The following is a 17725-nucleotide window of genomic DNA, read 5'->3' as shown; positions in this document are numbered from 1 at the left end:
GTGCTATAGAATATCATTTCTCTTTAGCAAGATTATAAAACCTTACCCGCACTAATGAAATCAATACGTGTATTGAAGTACTAATCCCTAAAACATGTCTTGCAGTTCCCATGAAGGTGGGGATGGGGATGTGTGAACTTTCAGGCTGCATAGGTAAGTTGTCAGTCAGGAAATGAGAGCAGCACTGTTGAGTCTGTGATCTCATCTCCTACAGTAATGTTTAATAGAATGAAACCTTGGAGAATGGAGAACTTGATTCCTTACCTTCAGTGTACTTCCAAATATGTTACTGTCTTTACCTTACTTTCTGGCCGTTTGTCACCTTAGTAACTTCTTTGGATCAAGTAATGACAATTAGAATCCCTGCTAATGTGAAAGACTAGATCAGCAGCCTTCAGATGTCTTCCACTGAGTCACATATACCTTCTGAGTTTCCTGATAAGTTAAAGAACTCTTCTCATGTTGGACCTGAAGTGGCTCAGTGTAATTAGTATGGAGGTCAAACACTTGCCTGTCAGTCAGTTTCTTGCAGCAGACCAGCATCAGCTGGCAGGATAAGTTTTGATCCTGCTAGTTGTAAAGAGTTGATTAGGAGTCATGCTGGTCTCCAGCTAATACCTGTCTGAGTTTGCTCCTTGCGGTTCTGATAATACTAATGAAATGTGTGAAAGTGTGGGAGTGCGTGACAGATATCCATTGCAACCTATACCCAGATCAGCTGAAGGCAGAAGCTAGCGGAAGACTGCAGCAAAGTTGAAATGTATCTTTTCTTCTAATTATGGAGATAGTAGACAGTTGTCCTTTGAGACGGTAGAGTTCACAGTCACTGCAGCTCACTGCCCAGCAGGTCACAGCCTAATCTTCTCAGTCAGTGGTGAGTGAGTTGAAGGTATCTCCTCCCTAATCCTCCAGCAGAAGTGCATGCGTATCAGGGACGCTAAGGTCACTTGCTTTACAACCTGCCGGATCCCATCATCATCTTACATCCAAACATGACATGAACAAGCGAACAAGCAGCTTAAGGGTTTGCCCCACATCCTATGGGAGTTGTGAAAGTATGAAGAGACCTCCTCTGTTCCCATGTAATATGTTTGTTATAAACACATCAGAGACTAGGAGGGGTACCCTGTCAAACCAGCTACAGTCACAGCGGATACAGCCTTGGGGCACTCTGAGGTTATCTGTGAATCTCCTGGAGCTGAGACAGATGGATAAAAACATACTGGAGTAGTTTTCCTGTGTATCTATGGAACTCAGCAGTTCAGCACCTAGTGGGAAGGGTGTAGGTTGGACATTTCATAAATCTCAAGTATGCTCAAGCTCAGATTGAAAATTGACAGCTGTTTTTTCTGGCTGATGCAGTGGCCTATCGTCCGTGATAGAGGAATCAATATACCTTTGTATATTTAATAGAGTCGAGTCTGCGGTCTCATCTATGTTCTCTACTCATTGAAGGTCAGTTTGCTCAGTTACTAGTCAACAAGTCTGCATCTGTGCTGTCTCAGATAATGTGTGAGCTACAAGGTGGTGAATGACCTCCTGCACAACGGGATGTTTCCTGGTTTCTATCATCCTGCCTACTGGGACCTCAACTCACTGGTTCCAGCTCCCTGCTCTTGCAGGTACTGTGCTGTCCCTTTGGTGAACTCACTGAGCTTTATTTTGCAACCAGTTGAAGGTTGAACTTTTTTTTTCCATTCTGTTTCCACCAGAAGATCATTCCACAACTCAATAGTTCTGAACACTGGAAATCCTCTCCAGGCTCCCGAGTTAGCTTGCTCATAATGGGATTGTAGCTTTGATTCTTCTGCTTCTTTATTCCTTCGGTTTTAGAAATCCCTTTCCTTTTTTATGGTTATCCCCGTTTGTTTATTGAAAGAAATCATACTCTCTTTGTGTTTATTTAGTAGGATGAATTGAAAAAGAGGGAAGAGTAGTGATGAAGAGCATCGTGCTCTCTTCCGAACACACTGTCTGATAACTGTCCTAAACTTTACTGTAGCAATTAACACTCACTTTCACTTTGCATGCAAAGATCTAATTTTGGCTGATGTGAATTTATAGTTTCTCTGTTGTAGTGAAGCAGTGACACAACCTTCAGTTCTTCTTAAAGGAAAGGAAGCTCAGGCAAGTGACTCTGTGCTTCTCCTTGTTACTGTCCACTGTTCCGCTCCCTTCATTCTCCTGCAGTGCTGTTCTGCCCTTTGCATCATTCAGCAAATAATCTTTGCCTGGGTTAGGTCTCACCAATAGTCACTGCCACTAATTGGCAAGTTTTAAAATTGAGAGTTTTCTCAGAGGGAACCTAGATTGTGAAATAACTCATGTTGTGCAGTAAAACAAACTGTTCCATATTTTCCTTCATGTATATTTAACACAATCTATAATTTACAAAAATAGATTCAAATTAGTCTGCCTGTGGAAGCTCATATCCAAGATAACTTCAGCAGGGCAGGCAGTCCCTTGTTGCATGTGACTGACGGGCTTAGCTGAGGCTGCAGCTTGGGAGCAGACAGCAGTACTCTCTGTACAGATTGCTGAACCTTACTGTTGAGGAAAATTAAAAATGAGCAACTAGATAATTGCTCTTGCAGACCTGAAAGTAGCATTCCAAGTAGCTGCAATTACTTGTTTTGCAGTAATAATGAATCTTGACAGATAAGTAGTCCATACATGCTCAGCTCACAAAGTAGTTTGAAGTTAGAGAATGGAAAGGATGCGCTGTGCAGCCAGGCTATTTGGGCTCTGTGTGCAAGATGCAAACCTGCCTTCGTGGTAGAAGTATGCCCTGAATTTGTGGAACATGATAGGTGTTTCCTATTGTGTGCACAGGTCCAGGTTTAACTTTCTTCTCCTATGCATCCCTCCTCTTGCTTCACAACACAAAACGAAACCCTTGCAACAGTGGCTGCAAACTAAACTAAAATGCATGATTATTAGGATAGTTCAGTATTGTCTTTTCTGACCCACTTCTGTAATTGCTTGTGTGTTTAGACAAAGTTCCCCTATATAATATTCATTTAGGTGAAAATAAAAGTGAAAAAAGCTTAACAGCTATGCTATGAAAAAACTAGATTGTTAATTAAGTAAGAATGGTAATTTCTCAGCCAAAAAAAAAAAAAAAAAGCCCTCTTTCCCTCTTTCTGTCAAATAAACCTTCCTTACAAGTCTTTGATTGTAAGTAATAAAAATGTTGCTTAATTAATGCCAGTTATGTGCATGCATTGTTTTCTTTTAAGTCCCTGGATTTTACAAATGTGTGTGATTCCGTGGAATCAGGTTGTTCCCCTGCCATGTTAGTTTAGATTTGCCAGTCGTGTGCTTGATAGTAACTTGTAATCTCAATTCATAGGCAGGTTGCAGTGCAAGCGTTAGAAGACTCTGAAGATGACTGGGCATCACAATCTTTTTTCCTTCAGACCTGAATTTTGCAGTTTGTTCAGGTTGTAAGTGAAGAAATGTCTGGAATATAATCAGATGCAATTCAGAGACAACACACGTTGTAACAGAATCAACAGGTTTGGGCAAAATTTGAGTAGCTGGATGGACAAAATGGAAGGGTGAGATCAGCAATCCAAGCAGGGCATCTCAAGCAGGGCAGTATTTTGCATACTGCATGCTCTCAACTTGCAAAACCAGAAGAGCAGGCAGATCTGCAGTGCCCTTTGGAAGAGTCTGGTATTTGATTATTGCAAAGAATGAATAATTGAAAAGCAAAGGCTTGTGAAGCCCAGAGCTGGAAAGCTTTAAAAAGTAATTCTCTGTAAAGTGTCTTTAAACAGAATTTTAGATTTTGTGTATAATAAATGAAATACATCAGCATCAGACAATTCTGTTTTGATTTTGGCTAAAACCTAAACAGGATTTTCCAAACACCTGGGATGTATTGATGTGCACTGACTTGAGGATTGTCAGATGAGAATCACAGCATCACGTAAGCTGGCAGAGACCTTGGGAGGTCCGACTTCAGCTCGGAGTGGGTCAGCATTGGACTCATTACAAGGTAACCTCCGCTCTTAGCAACGTGCTTCTCCCAAGTTTTGCATACACAGAACTTGTACTCTACAGTTTGAGGGGTAAGTCTCCCGTGGTGCCCACAGATCTAGGCAGTACAGTCGTGCAGCTGAGTACTGCTCAGCCACGTCATTGACTGGGCTGCTCTGAGGCAGTCGTGCTGTCCCTCTGCACGCTCTTCCACTGGTGTTTGACAGGTCAGGTGGCTGCTGTCATCCTCTCCTGCGCATGGGAGAGGTGTGGGGAGCAAGCAGAAGTTGCCAGTGCTTTTCTCCAAGTCCTCTTAAGGGGATAAAAGAAACAGTGTCGGATGCCATCTGTACCACGAGAGGGAAGGTCTGGGTGTCAGGATCTGGGTGCAGCAGCAGAGCAGTACAGAAAGTTCTGCCTGGAATGGCAATGACAGCTGTCAGCTGGGGCAGAGGGACACGGGCAGGTTATGCCAGGAGGTTTGCATGGTTTTTGTCAGGTGCTTCTGTCATCTCCTCAGCTCTAATTACTTCTAGTCCTTCTTACTGGACTTGCAGAGAAGTGGAAATGTAAGTGGGATAGCCTAACATCCTATTGTGTTTCTTCGTCTCAGTCACATACTAATATTAAAATTGCAAACTTCTAAAACCAGCAGTGTTCAGAAGTCCCCTGGTGGTTAAATACTGAAATTGCTGTGGTAAGTAAAGAAACGAAAGTGTGCCCATTCTGGGGCACTTGTGTGCAGGGAGAGGATTTGTTTCCACATTTGCATTGATTTTAAGATGGGTAGATGGGTGCTGTGGTTCACCTTGAGAAAAGGTAAAGTGTTTTCTTGGTGTACACAAATTTTGATCTTGCTTTGAAAGACCACAAAAATTATTAGTCTGGCTGCGTTTTTTTCTTAATAGTAAATAATAAATAATAATAATAAATGTCTAGACCCTGCTAACAAGTCTTTATTTTTTAAGAGTCAAATGTGTTTGCCAGTGCTGGAGAAGAGAAGGCTCTGGGAAAACCCAATAGCAGCCTCTCAGTATCTAAAGGGGGCTGTAAGAAAGAAGGGGATGGACTCTTCAGCAGGATCTGTTGTGACAGGACTAAGGGAAATGGTTTCAAACTAAAAGAGGGGAGGTTTTGACTGGATATAAGAAAGAAGCATTTTGCAGTAAGGGCAGTGAGGCACTGGCGCAGGTTGCCCAGAGAGGTGGCTGCCCCATCCCTGGAGACAGCCAAGGTCAGGCTGGAGGGACTCTGAGCACCTGATGGAGCTGTAGGTGTCCCTGTTCAGTGCAGGGGAGTTGGACCATATGGCCTTGAAGGGTCCCTTTCAACTCAAATGATTCTGTAATGATGGACGTTTGCATGTGGGCAGTGAGGTGTGCTGTTGTTCAGCTCTGCTTGCTTCACCAGGCACTTTCCACACTTTCCTTGGACTTCACCAGCATGCAGCCTTGCTCTGTCTCTGTGTGACTTGTATTAGGACACATTTAACAAGAGACTCGTGAAAAGCAGAGGAGTGACTTGCCTACGGCAGCTGAGGAAGGCAGCAGGAGAGTTAGGAATAAAACTGAAGAGGCTTGGCTCCCATTTTCCTTTCTCAGTTTTACTTTGTACTGCCAGCTTTCAGTTTATCAAGAATTAATAAGTAATAACCTGTGATTAAAAAGGCCTGACACTCTTTCTGTCATTAGATGTTTCTCTGTCTTCAGCATTGTGCAGAACTCAGCAGGGTTACACCTTTTGAGTTTCACTTAAGCTGAGTTGCTCAATATTTAATGCTGAAATAGAAACACCTAATTCACAGCTGTAGGCGGCCTGTCAGCTACGTTGGGATGTTTGTCAGCTGCAAGGTAGGGCGAGGTAGCAAGACTTTCTTACGTTGTGAAAATTGAAAATTTCAGCAACTTTTTCATTTAATTTCTTGCTACGTTTCACATTCTACATACAGCTGACATGAAGATCCTTCAACCAGTCCTAAATTACATTTTAAAACAGAACAGTTAATTATAGCAATCTGACTATTTCTAATCGGTTATAGAGAGGAATTCTTCTGACACTTGTTTCTCCTGAGCTTCAGACAAACTGGTGGATGTATTCTTAATTATTCATGTGACAGCAGAATCTAAAGCAAGTAAAAATAATGGACAGCACCAGTCAAGGTTGGTTTGGATGAGATCATACAGTCACAGCTCTTCTGTTTGGAGAGTGCTAGAGGGAGCTCTAACCCCTTGATGTAGGGAACAGGAGCAGCGTGTTTGTCCATCTTGGTCCCTGGTAAATCTTGAATTCTTGTAATTTTTTTTGTATCAGAAAGTTGTGTTGTTTTTTCTGGGTGCGATCCTGAATTGACTCCTTGCATTTTTCAAGCTGAGAAGATGCAAATAGTGTGTTTTCAGGTATGCAAACACTAGGCTTAGTGCAGGCTGCTGTGAGCTCCCTGAATATACAGGAAACAAGTGAGAGATAGCACTGAGATGTTAAACAAATGATGTACAGTGGTGAAGTCTAACATTCATATACACTTGTTTTCAGAAAGGAGGACAATTCTTACAAATTAACAGAAAGGAATGCTCAGAAGTGGGATGAAAAGAAAGATAAGCCTGTTGTTGTAGAAAGGGAAATGGAGGTAGATTGAAACTATTCCCACTGCTTGCTAATCTCCTTAAAAGAAACCACGGAATCATACCTTTGTGTGGATGGTTGAATGTTACATGAGAAATGCAGAATAGTGAGGGACCAGATGAGACACTCTGTCCTGTTCTGCCCCATGTTACTGGGATGTTTACATTGCTTGTGTATTTCCACAATCCCTGTGTAATTGAGTCTGTTCTAGGCAATGGACTATTGGAAGACTTCCTCCCTTCTTTAACTTGAGGGTTTTTCTGGAGTCTTGTTGGCAGCTAAGCAGTGAGCCATGAAGGAATCCGTGTGACTCAGGATGTAGGCTGTGTGATTTGAGTGCAGCTGATAGGGAGAGTCTGCTCATCTCTGAAACCAAATACACCTTGCTGTTCTGGTCAGAGCCGTTTGCTTGGTGTTGCTGAGGGTACTGTTTGTGCTTTTCTTCTCCCATGTACATACAGTTACCTGTCTGGCCTAACCCAGCACCGTGCAAGGTGTGAAAATAAAGAATTCATAGAGGATGTCTGTAGCTTGTGTTTTTGGAGGCTGTTGCTTGGATAATAAATCTCTTACCACATATCAACGAAGCAGCTTGAGATACAAAGTCACAGGAAGCTTTAAGCTAAGGTAACACCATCTGGAGGTCTCCAGTCCAACTGCCTGTCCAGAGGAAGATTGCCTTCACAGCCAGCTCAGTTTGCTCAGGACTTTGACCACTTATGTTTCTCTCTCTCATAACAACTGAAGTTTTGGTTGTTACCACTTGTGCCTATTGCCACTTTTTCTCTCGTTATGCACTTCTGAACAGATTCCATCTCATGTTCCTCTGTAACTTCTCATGAGATACCCTCAGCCTTTTCCAGACCGAACATCCAGCTTCCACAGCCACCTCAGTGCTCTTTCTTGGGAATCATCCCAGTTTGCCAGCGAGGTAACATTTGACTGCAAGGTTAACATAACAGCTAGTCTTGAGAAGACAGTACTTATTAATGGGTGAAAATTGCATGGCTATCTCAAAGAGACCATAGGAGACTGTATGAAAAGTCTGGCTGGCTTTGGCACTGTGCAAAAGTATTTGCCCCTGTTTGTCGCAGGGGAGTTGGACTAGATGACCTTTAAGGGTCCCTTCGAAATGAAACAGTTATATAATTCTGTTTCATGGACTTTCTTTCTTACAGCTGCCTCTTTGATGGCTGCCAACAGCAGGAGTGTTGGTGTCAATGAGTGTGAACCCATTAGATGTCCTCTTCTAGACCTGGCTGTACTGGTAGAAAAGAACACCACACAGCCTTTGTCTGGCTGCTGCAGATTGCTGCCCTCCAGGATCTGTCAGCAAAACTGCAACCCTGCTTTCAGTTAAGATGAGGTGTTTTAGCTTAGACAGTTTAAATAGCAGGTCTTTGCTAACAAGCTTATTTTGACTGAAATAGGTTAGGCAGTGCTCATGCAGCCAACTCAGCCAGCAGATCTAAGGAGTGTGTTTGTAGTGGGACCAAGCATTGTTGTGACAGTTGCCATTCTTTAGATCACTGCTGCATTTTTGTTTGTTGCGTATCTCAGTCGTTGGGTGCCTTTGTGCCCTCTTTGGTGGCAGTGGCAAAATGCATCTCTAAGGAGGCTCTTGGAAAATAATGCTGCTTTGAGCTGTGTTCTCTTGGATGAGCTATTTTGGAGGGCTTTTGTTGGTGATGATAAAAGCTTTACATAGAGGATCGTAGAGTTTTGAAAATCTCAGTAGCATTACTGAATGCAGATAGTATTATCTTTCAGGTTGTTCTCTCCCTCTACTTGTGGGTTCTTCCCAGTGGTGTAGTCTTCAGGGTTTAGCCATGGTTTGAACCTCTTTCATCCATCTGCCTGTTCCTAGCCGCTTTTCTCTCTGAGTTCAGGGAGTACTTGGAGCAAAAAGAAAATCAACCATAAAGAAAAACTTCACTCAGGCAGTAAATCATGCTTGGATGTTTTTAAAACAGAAGCAACTGTTCTAGAAAACTATGAAACTGCTGCTTAGAGCATAGCTTATGCCTTTCCCTGCCATAAACGAGCCCTTTGCTGCTGCTGGCCATTACCCAATGACTTTAGTAGACTGGTTCTCCAAGTGATAATGTGCATGTTCCTTCCCTCCATTAACAGTAATAACATATAATGGTCCCAGCAGTTCAACATAGGTTCTGGTAGCCATTCTGAGAAAGAATTTCCTTTGGTGACTTCCAGTGAAAGTGGTTTCTTACTACTGTAGTGTCTGCTTTGAAATCGGTGTATGATCAGCTTATACCTAATGAAACGATTACTTTAAGAGTGACAGTGGCTGCTCCTCCCTGCCCCATATGTCTAGATTTGCATTCGGTCAGGGATCTTAGTTTGGGAAAGTAACATATGCCAGTGCTGTGCTGATGCAAGCAGATTTCTCATCAGTGCTTGTTATTTTCAAAGGCAACTTAAAGATAAGGGAGGAGGAGGAGAGGGACTCCCAGTTCACATCCGTTGCTGGCATCAGAGAAATTTTATTTTGGAGGTTTTTACCAGCACTTAAAATCTAGATGGGAGACCTATATCAAACGAAAGTTTACAATAGGAGCTACGAGATTCCAGACAATTAAACTTTATTAGTCTGTCTGAAACATTAACTATTATCTTAAAAGAATAGTTTTTTAATCTCCTCTCCCTGTTGCTGTTTACTGTGTAGCAGTGTGGGAGGGGAGCAGCTTCTCCAGCAAGGTGTTATTGCAGTTTGTACAGCCGCTGTGCAAGTGCCCATGGCTGAGTCCTGCCTCCCCTGTCCCTGGAGAGACCCAAGATGTTCCTGTTTGGGTGTCTGTGGCTTTCTCTGGCCCTAAAACAGTGCAACATTCTCCTTCTTCCGTATCTGTAGCCGGGTGCCCTTCAGGCTAATATCACATTGTAGGCACCTGGATGGTATCTCTGAAAACGATTGCCTCCCCCAGATTTCAGCAAGTGTGGCTGGTTGGGCTGCTGTGTGCAGTGTAATTCCAGTGATCTTTCATCTAGACTGATCCTTTCTTATCAAAGTTCTTTTCTGGAGATGTTTGGAGACCAAATGTGGGCAAGCTGCTAGAAGTCACAAACTGGCAAAACTGCGAGGTCCTTAAGTACCCAGGGGGCTGCTAATTTTAGTGTGAGCCTGTATTTTGAATTTTCACTTGAAAATGAACGGTCACGATGCTGCGGTTTCTTCCATGGTGCTTTCTTTTGACTCTCAGATGTGATTGATGATCATCTGCTTCTGAGTTCTGTTCGTTTTTCAGAATGTTGTGGTGAGCTGTGCAGCGTGGAAACTAATTCACTACTGAGCGACTCAGTCTGGATATGCAGTAAACCCATGGTTAACCTCACAGAGTCTGTTATGCGAGATGGAGGCAGACGGAAACGGGTAGATTCTAAACTGAGCTTTTAAGATAAAAGTAAATGGAGTGAGTTGTTAAATGACCTAGGATTGTAGCTTTTCTGTCAAGTCAAACATCAGAAAAGCAGATTTGTTCTGTAAAGGAGAAAAGCGAGGAGCTGCTGCCCTTCTTGTGCCGTACAGGTGCTGTAGCAGGAGAGGTCCTGCTCCTTATGGGGAGACCCCCACCCCAGTTCCTAAAACAAGGCAGCTCTGCCATAGGGAGCTGCATTAAGGAGCTACGACTTCCATCCTCTTTGCTTAGCCTTGGCAATCTGGGAATCTGTTCTGCAGCAGTTGGCAATTATGAACCTAAAAAGAAAGAAGCCAGCCATGGAAACTGAACCTGTGTCCTGTTAATTATGCTGTTACTGCCTTCAGGCGTGCAAACAGCCCCCTTCAACAGGACTCTGAAATACTGGCTCTGCCTTGTAGGATGGAGAACTGGCAGAGGTTCTCAGCTCCATTTCAGCGCTTTTGTTACATTGCTCCGTTGGGGTGGCACTGAGTGCTATGGGCAGGAGCAGCTTCCCAGCTACTGAATGGCTTTGAAGGAGCTGTGCAGTGTTCTGGGTCTGCAAGCAGCTTTACAGGCATCACCTCAAAACATCTCTCCACCACTTGGACTTTTTAATCCCCTGCTTTTCCCATACAGCTTCCAGCACGTTGCAGAATTCCTGATCTTTGTGCTGCTGCCACAACTACAGATTTCATGTCTGGTTTCACCACTGTGGTTTTTTAATGGGGTTAATTGTGAGGAACGTTCAGGATGTGTACACTGGTGTGGCTTTGCTTTCCTTGCAAAGTTACCGTCTCCCCCTGTTACAGCCGTACACCTGCATGGTACCTTTCTTTGTCATCCCATTGCTCGTTTTCCCCCCCAGTGTCTTTTATCTTGTGAGTGAAGTTTGAACAGTACACAGAAAGTTAACTGCCTGGAGTCTTTTAAATATAAGTAACACGCACCCAGTAATAAGCTGTCGGTTGTTTTTTTGCTGCCTGCAAAGAAACATAAACACAGCGCTCATTTCTGGCAGGTTTTTACTGTCAGAGTTTCTCCTATTATATTTATCTTACAATTTGCCAGGGGGTGAAGTTATTAAGTTTTAGCAGCAGCCATCGATCAAGTTCACAAGTTAACACGATAAAGGCTCTGTGCCGCTCCGATCCGGGAAAATGATGATCCTCACTCGGTAATTAACTAAATGAGAAAGTTAAATCTTACTTGAGAGCTGGGAGAGATGAAAGAGAGGTGTTTGTCAGTTTCTCAGTGGAAATTAGAAGCAGTTTTCTGCAATTCCCTAAGCTGCTGCTCTGTCATATTTTACATAAGCACTGGGAAAACGTCTTGTAATTAGTGCTGTCATGGAGGATTTTTTTTGCTGAAGGATGTTGGAATAATTCATTAGATTATCAAGAAAGGCTTGTGTCCTGAAATGATTAGCACAGTGAAATTTAAACCATTAACGATAACAAGTTTAGAGCTTGCTGCAGTGCAGAGGCACCCGGGGTATGTCTGTGCCTATTTCAATCATTTCTTATAATTAAACATTATGTCCTCTTTTTTCCTCCCCTTCACTAAGACCCATCCAAAATTCCTGTTAAGGTGGCTCTGTCTAGATCAGCAACTTAACCGTGGCCAGCAACAGAAGCAGCTGGGGATGGGATACTGCAGCTGCCAATAAGCAGTAGGAGCCACCTGTCCAGGTCGGAGCTGCAGTCCCTGTGAGTATGGAGGGAGGGGGAGGAAGCCCAGCATGGGCCCTTGGTACTGAGTTGTCCAAGGGAGGTCCCTTCATTTGGTCTGGAGAGATGCTCAGTGCTGACCTCATTTCTTGGTCAGGCTGGAACTCCGGCTTGAGGACATCTGGAAGGTTCAAAAGGCCCCACACCTTGCTGGGATCATTTAAGCCGCACATGATATTCTGTCTTTTTCTTAAAAGAGTTGTCTTCTTACATCAAGAAATGTATAAACTAAATTCACCCATGCTGTGGAAAGTGCCTTAACAAAATCCTCTGCAATGATTAGAAGATATTATGGGGACTTTTTAAAGTTACTAATTGATCGTTACTAGGTTTTGACCACTGCTATGGGTTCTGACCATTACTGTGGGCTGCGAACCACTGTGCCTGTAACACCATCAGAGAACTATGCTGATCCTTACTGTTGAGCTTTAGAAGGTTTCTTAGTCCCCTCTACTGATCAAAACCAAAAATAACCTTGGTTGTCATATGTGGGTTACAGCTGTAATATACCATGGCTGTTGTGTCTACTATGCAGAGTAGGAGATTTATCTAGGCTTTATTTATCTTGTTGAAATATGGTACCTTCCTGTAGTTGCAAACCATTAGTTAGATTGAATTCCTTTCATATATTAGTCCTCTTCTACTTTGCAGGGCATACAAATGTGCTTTGTGTTAAATGTAGCCATTTGGAGAAAGGCTGTTGTAATAATGGGCTGCAGAGGAGCATAGTACGTAGATCCTTGAGCTGGTACCAACCTGAGGCAGCCAGTCCTCTGGGTTTCCCAGCACAGCTCACAGGCTCGGGCACACCAGTGCAGAACGTCTTGGTTGCTCTTGCAGAGGAGTTGCCACTGGGGAGCCTGGGGCTGGCTGAGGCACAGTGGAGCCTGTGCCTTCGTTGTACTCAGGCTTTTGCCTGTGGTGATGGGCTACCCCTGCTTATTCTTCTTTGCCACTTTGGGAAGTGAAGCTTATGAAAAGCATTTGGATGCCCGTTTAACATAGCAGTGTGTCCTGCTTGCAGGTGCTCACTTCTTCAGGTTAGGTCTGCTGTTGTGCCGGGAAAAGGAACCATTGAAGAAGAGACCATTGTGTGCTGCAGGAAATAGAATCTGATTTGTCATGAACTGCAGCTGAACAGAACGTTTGAGTCATCAGGGTTTATTAGAAAGCTAAATGAATTCTCTTGCTGCTTGTAACTGGTACCTCCCCAGTGTTTTAATGATACGGATGCTTGATGGCATTGTTGTGTCATTGGTTTTTTTAATAACAGACCTTTTTCACTGAGCTCCTCAGTGGATTTTCAGGAATCTTCAAACTGAAATTTTGGAATTTTCTTCTTACCCTTAGCTGCAGATGGTCTGGGCGATCACAAGAGTTTGGATCCTGCAGAGCTGGGGTATTCCTGACCTGCACAGTCTTTCTGGTCTTTGGTGTATAGACCACGGGACCTCTGGGCATGCTCTGGTGACCTCGGGTGTGCTTCTTTCAATGGGAAACTTGAGCAGGAAGGGGCGCTGACGATGTCTCAGGTTTATATGGTCAGAATGTGGCTGAAGTAGGACACACACCTGAAAACACGTGCTCCTGTCTGCTAATTCAGGCATAAAATACATAGAATGCTTTTCTTAGCAGATCCGCAACATAAGTGCAGAGTTTGTCTTCAAGTTACAAGTGTTGGTCAATAGGCTCTTTAATTTATTCCTTCCTACCTCAGAGGCTGTATTTACTTGGAACCCAAGCAAGGTGAGTTGCTTTGGCCCACCGAAGCCATCTGATTTTAGGCACACAGAATCTGTTACTTGTTTTTGCGGGTTTTGCAACTTCTATTTGATGTCCCAGGCAGACATTTCAGAGGTAAGTGGGGGCTGGAGGTTGCTGGAAGCTTGGCAAGACGGGGGCAGAACCTGGTGCAGCCCCACACCAGGAGGAGCAGCCCCCTCTTGTCTTTGTACTTTACCTGCCTACTCTGCTGCTCGGTCTTACAATTTCTCAAATTAAAAGCTGGAGGTATTATTGAGACAGCCTGTTGTGGGATGAACTTCCCACCAAACAAACGAGAAATTAAACCACATCGGGCTTGTAGAACACAACAGCTCTCTGCTGTCTAAATCCAGCACTTTTACGGGGGTGTCTGTTTTGCAGGCAGCTTAACTGCAGCAGAAATGACCGGAGTCCCCTAAGACCGATGTTCAGTGCAGTCCATTGGTAATGATTTTTTGCCTGGCTGTTGCCAGCTGCAGACTCTGCTAGGAAAACTTCAGTCTTTCACACCAAGGATATCATTCCCACAGCCCCTTTTATAGAGGTTTCTCTATATAAAAAGATGTCCCAAGAGAATTTCTTCCTGCTGCCCAATACTGGGTTTGTTATTCACTTGCAGTGCAGTCCGTGGGATGACCAAATGAAATAGGGTCAATCAGTCATAGCCCTTGTCTTACACAATCCTACTGAACACACACACAGGTCTGTGGGGAGAAAAGGGAGGTTGAAAACCCTGAGCTGCAGAGTTCAGAACGGATGGCGTGTACTGCATCTTCTGAGACCTAACACAGAAGTAGTAGAAATTGCTTGCTAGAAATGGCAGCTAATTACCACCTTTTTCCATCTCAGGAAAATCTGTCAGCTCTGCTGGAGAGGTTGAAATTTAGGTGGCTTTGTGCTATAAAATGAGATGTAAGTGGTTAGGTATATTTTCAAATGATGGTATTTTTGGTATTTCAGAGAATTGCTGGCAGGGCAGGTGGGTATCAAAAAACAAGAATTCTTTTCTCCAGAGCATTCACACATTCTAAACCCAAATTGGATAATATTTTTCTCTGTTCTCTAAACGCAGTGTTGCAGCACCTGAGAAAAAGTATTGTTTTGTGTTGTTTGTTTGTTTGTTTTTCTTCCAGTAAAGTGTGTAAATCCATGTATTTTATTTATAATTACAGGCAGATTCAGGTATTCATCATTTCCTTTAAAGGGAATGAAGTCTCATGGTGAGGTTGGTGCCTGGTATTTTATCATACAGCAGAAATACGGCGCCCCTGAATCAATGGTTTATATATTTCAGTGTCTGTAATTTGTTTCTAGTGATTTGACAATTAATAGTGAACCTCAAAATACATTTTGTAAGTATAAGTGATATAGTATTATTGACTTTTCTTACAGAGCTGTCTGATGTTATATCACTGAGGTGAAAAAGGGAAAATCATATGTTTTCAGTGGGAATAATCTACAAAAGCAAAATGAGAATTATCCTTGCTTTGGTTAAGCGTGTGCCTGTAGTGTGTATTCCTAGACTGGGGGGCACAGAAGTGAGTGTGTGGGGATAATGAGTCCTAAAAAGATACAAAAGTCTCAATTTAGCATTTAATGCAAACTGAACAGTGTGGAAAAAAAATAATTTCTCCGTAAGCAGTTAATGTTTTCTGGACAAAGGATGTCCTTACAATGCAAAATGTGCACTTTTCTTCCAGTAAAATCGTTTAGGAAGCAGAAATTACATCTTGCCATCAAGAAGTAAATTGAAATGTCGGTGTTTTGTATTGTCCCTGAAACTCTTCTTTGAGCTGAGCCTTTCTGACAAGATATTAGCAGTGCTCGAAAACATAAGCTCTTTTATTCTGTGAAGGAAGCATGTAGCAAATATCAGCTGTGCTTTAGCTGGCTTTACCCTCACAGTGTAACTTTATACTCGGAAGAAGTGCTCTTTTTTTTTTTTTTTTTTTTTTCCTCATTTGTTCCAGGCATTTCCTATGAATTGTAGTAGCACTCCATTCTTTAGAAGAAAAGTGAAATATAAATGCAGTTTTCTGTTGGTGTATTGAAATAGCCGGTAACTGTAGATTAGGAATCCAAATGCATTTTGCTGTCTGCAAGATGTAAATAAAACTGTGTTTGTATTAAATTGGCACTCATGGTTTCCCTTCCAAGCAGTCCTTTGTGTGCAGCTCAGGCGTGGACCAGGACCTTGTTCTGCTGGAGTTACAGTTCTGCATTCAGCTGCAAGTGGGATACACAGTCCTGGCCAACTTCACGTACCAGAGCACCTGATCTTCTTTTTTATGTCTGATTTGTGGTTTTTTTTTTTTTCTTTTCACAGACAAAACTTGCCAATGGCACTTCCAGTATGATTGTGCCCAAGCAGAGAAAACTGTCAGCAAGCTATGAGAAGGAGAAGGAGCTCTGCGTCAAGTACTTTGAGCAGTGGTCTGAGTCTGACCAGGTGGAGTTTGTGGAGCACCTCATCTCCCAGATGTGTCACTACCAGCACGGACATATAAACTCATACCTCAAGCCCATGTTACAGAGAGACTTCATCACTGCACTGCCAGGTACTTCTGCAGGCTTCCAGAGAACTATTCTCCTTGACTTCTTGTGCCTCTGGCCTGCCCTGCTGAAGAAGTCTCTTTTAGGGCCATCTTGTAAAACAAATTGTAACTTTTGAGTGAAAACCTCTATAGCGATACAAAATACAATAATGTTTTGTTTTGTATTCCTACCATCACTGAAGGGGTGATCTAACATCAGCATAGTTTGGCCAGGAGTGAATGGTAGCTCTTATCTGTATCTTAAAGAGGGTTGTCACAAGCCAGAGGACAGGTAGTTGCTTAGAATGCCTGCAATGATGCATTAATAATGCTTTTAAAAAAATTAAAACTATTCTTGTTTTCCACTGCTCAGCCAAGGTTTTTCTCTTGTCTTACGTAGATTATTTTGGTGCTAGTAAAATACCTTCCTGAGGCCATCGCTTTGATTATCTGTTTGTTGCCCATAGTGAATGGAAGACATGAGAAGAAAGAATAGAAATGTTCAGTGTATTTTTTGCACCTCTGTTGGACTTTTCTTTCAGGGTTTTGTCCCAGATGTTCTCACTTGTGGCATTGGGTGTATTTCAGAGAACGCATGCATAAAATAGCGTTTTGACCCCATCTTACAGGTGAGAAAGTGAGACAAAAGGAGATAAAACGTGTGAATAATAAGCCACAGAGTTTCAGAACCAGACGGGAATTCCTGTCTGTCGAATTTTTCCAGACCATTAGATCATACCTCAATAAATAGTAGGTTAGCAGTCCCTTTGTTTCAGATTAACCTGAGCAAGTGCTACATTTGCTCCTTCTAAGTAACCAGCTGGAAAGAGGAATTTCTTGCAAAAATACTTGTTCTGTGGATCCCTTTGGAGAAATGATCGACTTGGACAGTTTGTTCAGTCCAGTCATTCGATCATTCTTTGGAGAGTATTCCTTAACCTGAAATTGAAAATGTCAGGTTGGAAAAAAGGCAGAAAAAAGTAGGGTTTAACTGTGAATTGTGCAAAGCACAGAGGCAGTGTGAGAGTTTTGCTGTGAAGTTAAGTATGTAGTCTCTGGATTTTTAAGCTCATTGTGCCCAGTAATCAAATGGTTGTTGTAGCATTAAAAAAAAATCTTAGTTATGCTAAGTACCTTCTTTATGTTAGTTTTTAGTAGTCCAATGGCAATAATCTTGTGTACTTAGAGCAGCATTATAAGTTGTGAGGCTGTTCTGTTTCAGAAAAACAGAATACTTGGAAAGCACATTGGTTTCCCCACTTTTAAAGTAAAAGCATACATACAGTTAGCTACACAATTTTTCCAGGTCTTCATCCACAAAGTTTCATCAGAGCAAGCAAATACCACACATTTTCTGTTGTTTAATTTCATCCTACAGGGCTTTTTCTGACCGTTTTGGGCAAATATTAGAAATATTTTCACAGGCATCCAAAATCTGCCCGTGCCACATTTGTTAGTGGTCTTTTCACAGTTATCTAGGAAGCAGCTCTAGCTTTGAATTTTACTGTCTCCAAGTACAGAACAGACAGGATATTAGGCAGCTAATGTCTGAGAACGTGAACAGTTGTGGGAACTGTGTGCTTAAATAATATATGTGCATCAATTTGCATATTGGCAAAGTGCAAATGTCCTGGTGAATATAGCTCTACGGGAGAAAATGAATGGCAGGGAA

The 17725-nt window shown here is 42.6% G+C and overlaps 1 protein-coding gene across 11 annotated transcripts in view; it reads left to right on the top strand.

Annotated features, from left to right (window-relative positions):
- The window catches only part of BTRC (beta-transducin repeat containing E3 ubiquitin protein ligase), a 112298-nt gene that overhangs the window by 68191 nt on the left and 26382 nt on the right, over nt 1-17725 (top strand). For all 11 annotated transcript variants that reach the window (XM_085228956.1, XM_085228957.1, XM_085228953.1 and 8 more), the window contains one exon: nt 15846-16077. In XM_085228956.1, coding sequence (XP_085085082.1) covers nt 15846-16077 — 232 coding nt within the window. The remainder of the gene's footprint in view (nt 1-15845; nt 16078-17725) is intronic.

This window comes from Meleagris gallopavo, chromosome 8 (assembly GCF_905368555.1).
Source record: "Meleagris gallopavo chromosome 8, MGAL_WU_HG_1.1, whole genome shotgun sequence".
Lineage (NCBI taxonomy): Eukaryota > Metazoa > Chordata > Aves > Galliformes > Phasianidae > Meleagris > Meleagris gallopavo.
Note: the sequence above shows the minus strand (reverse complement) of the source record. Positions and strands in the feature narration are given on the sequence as shown.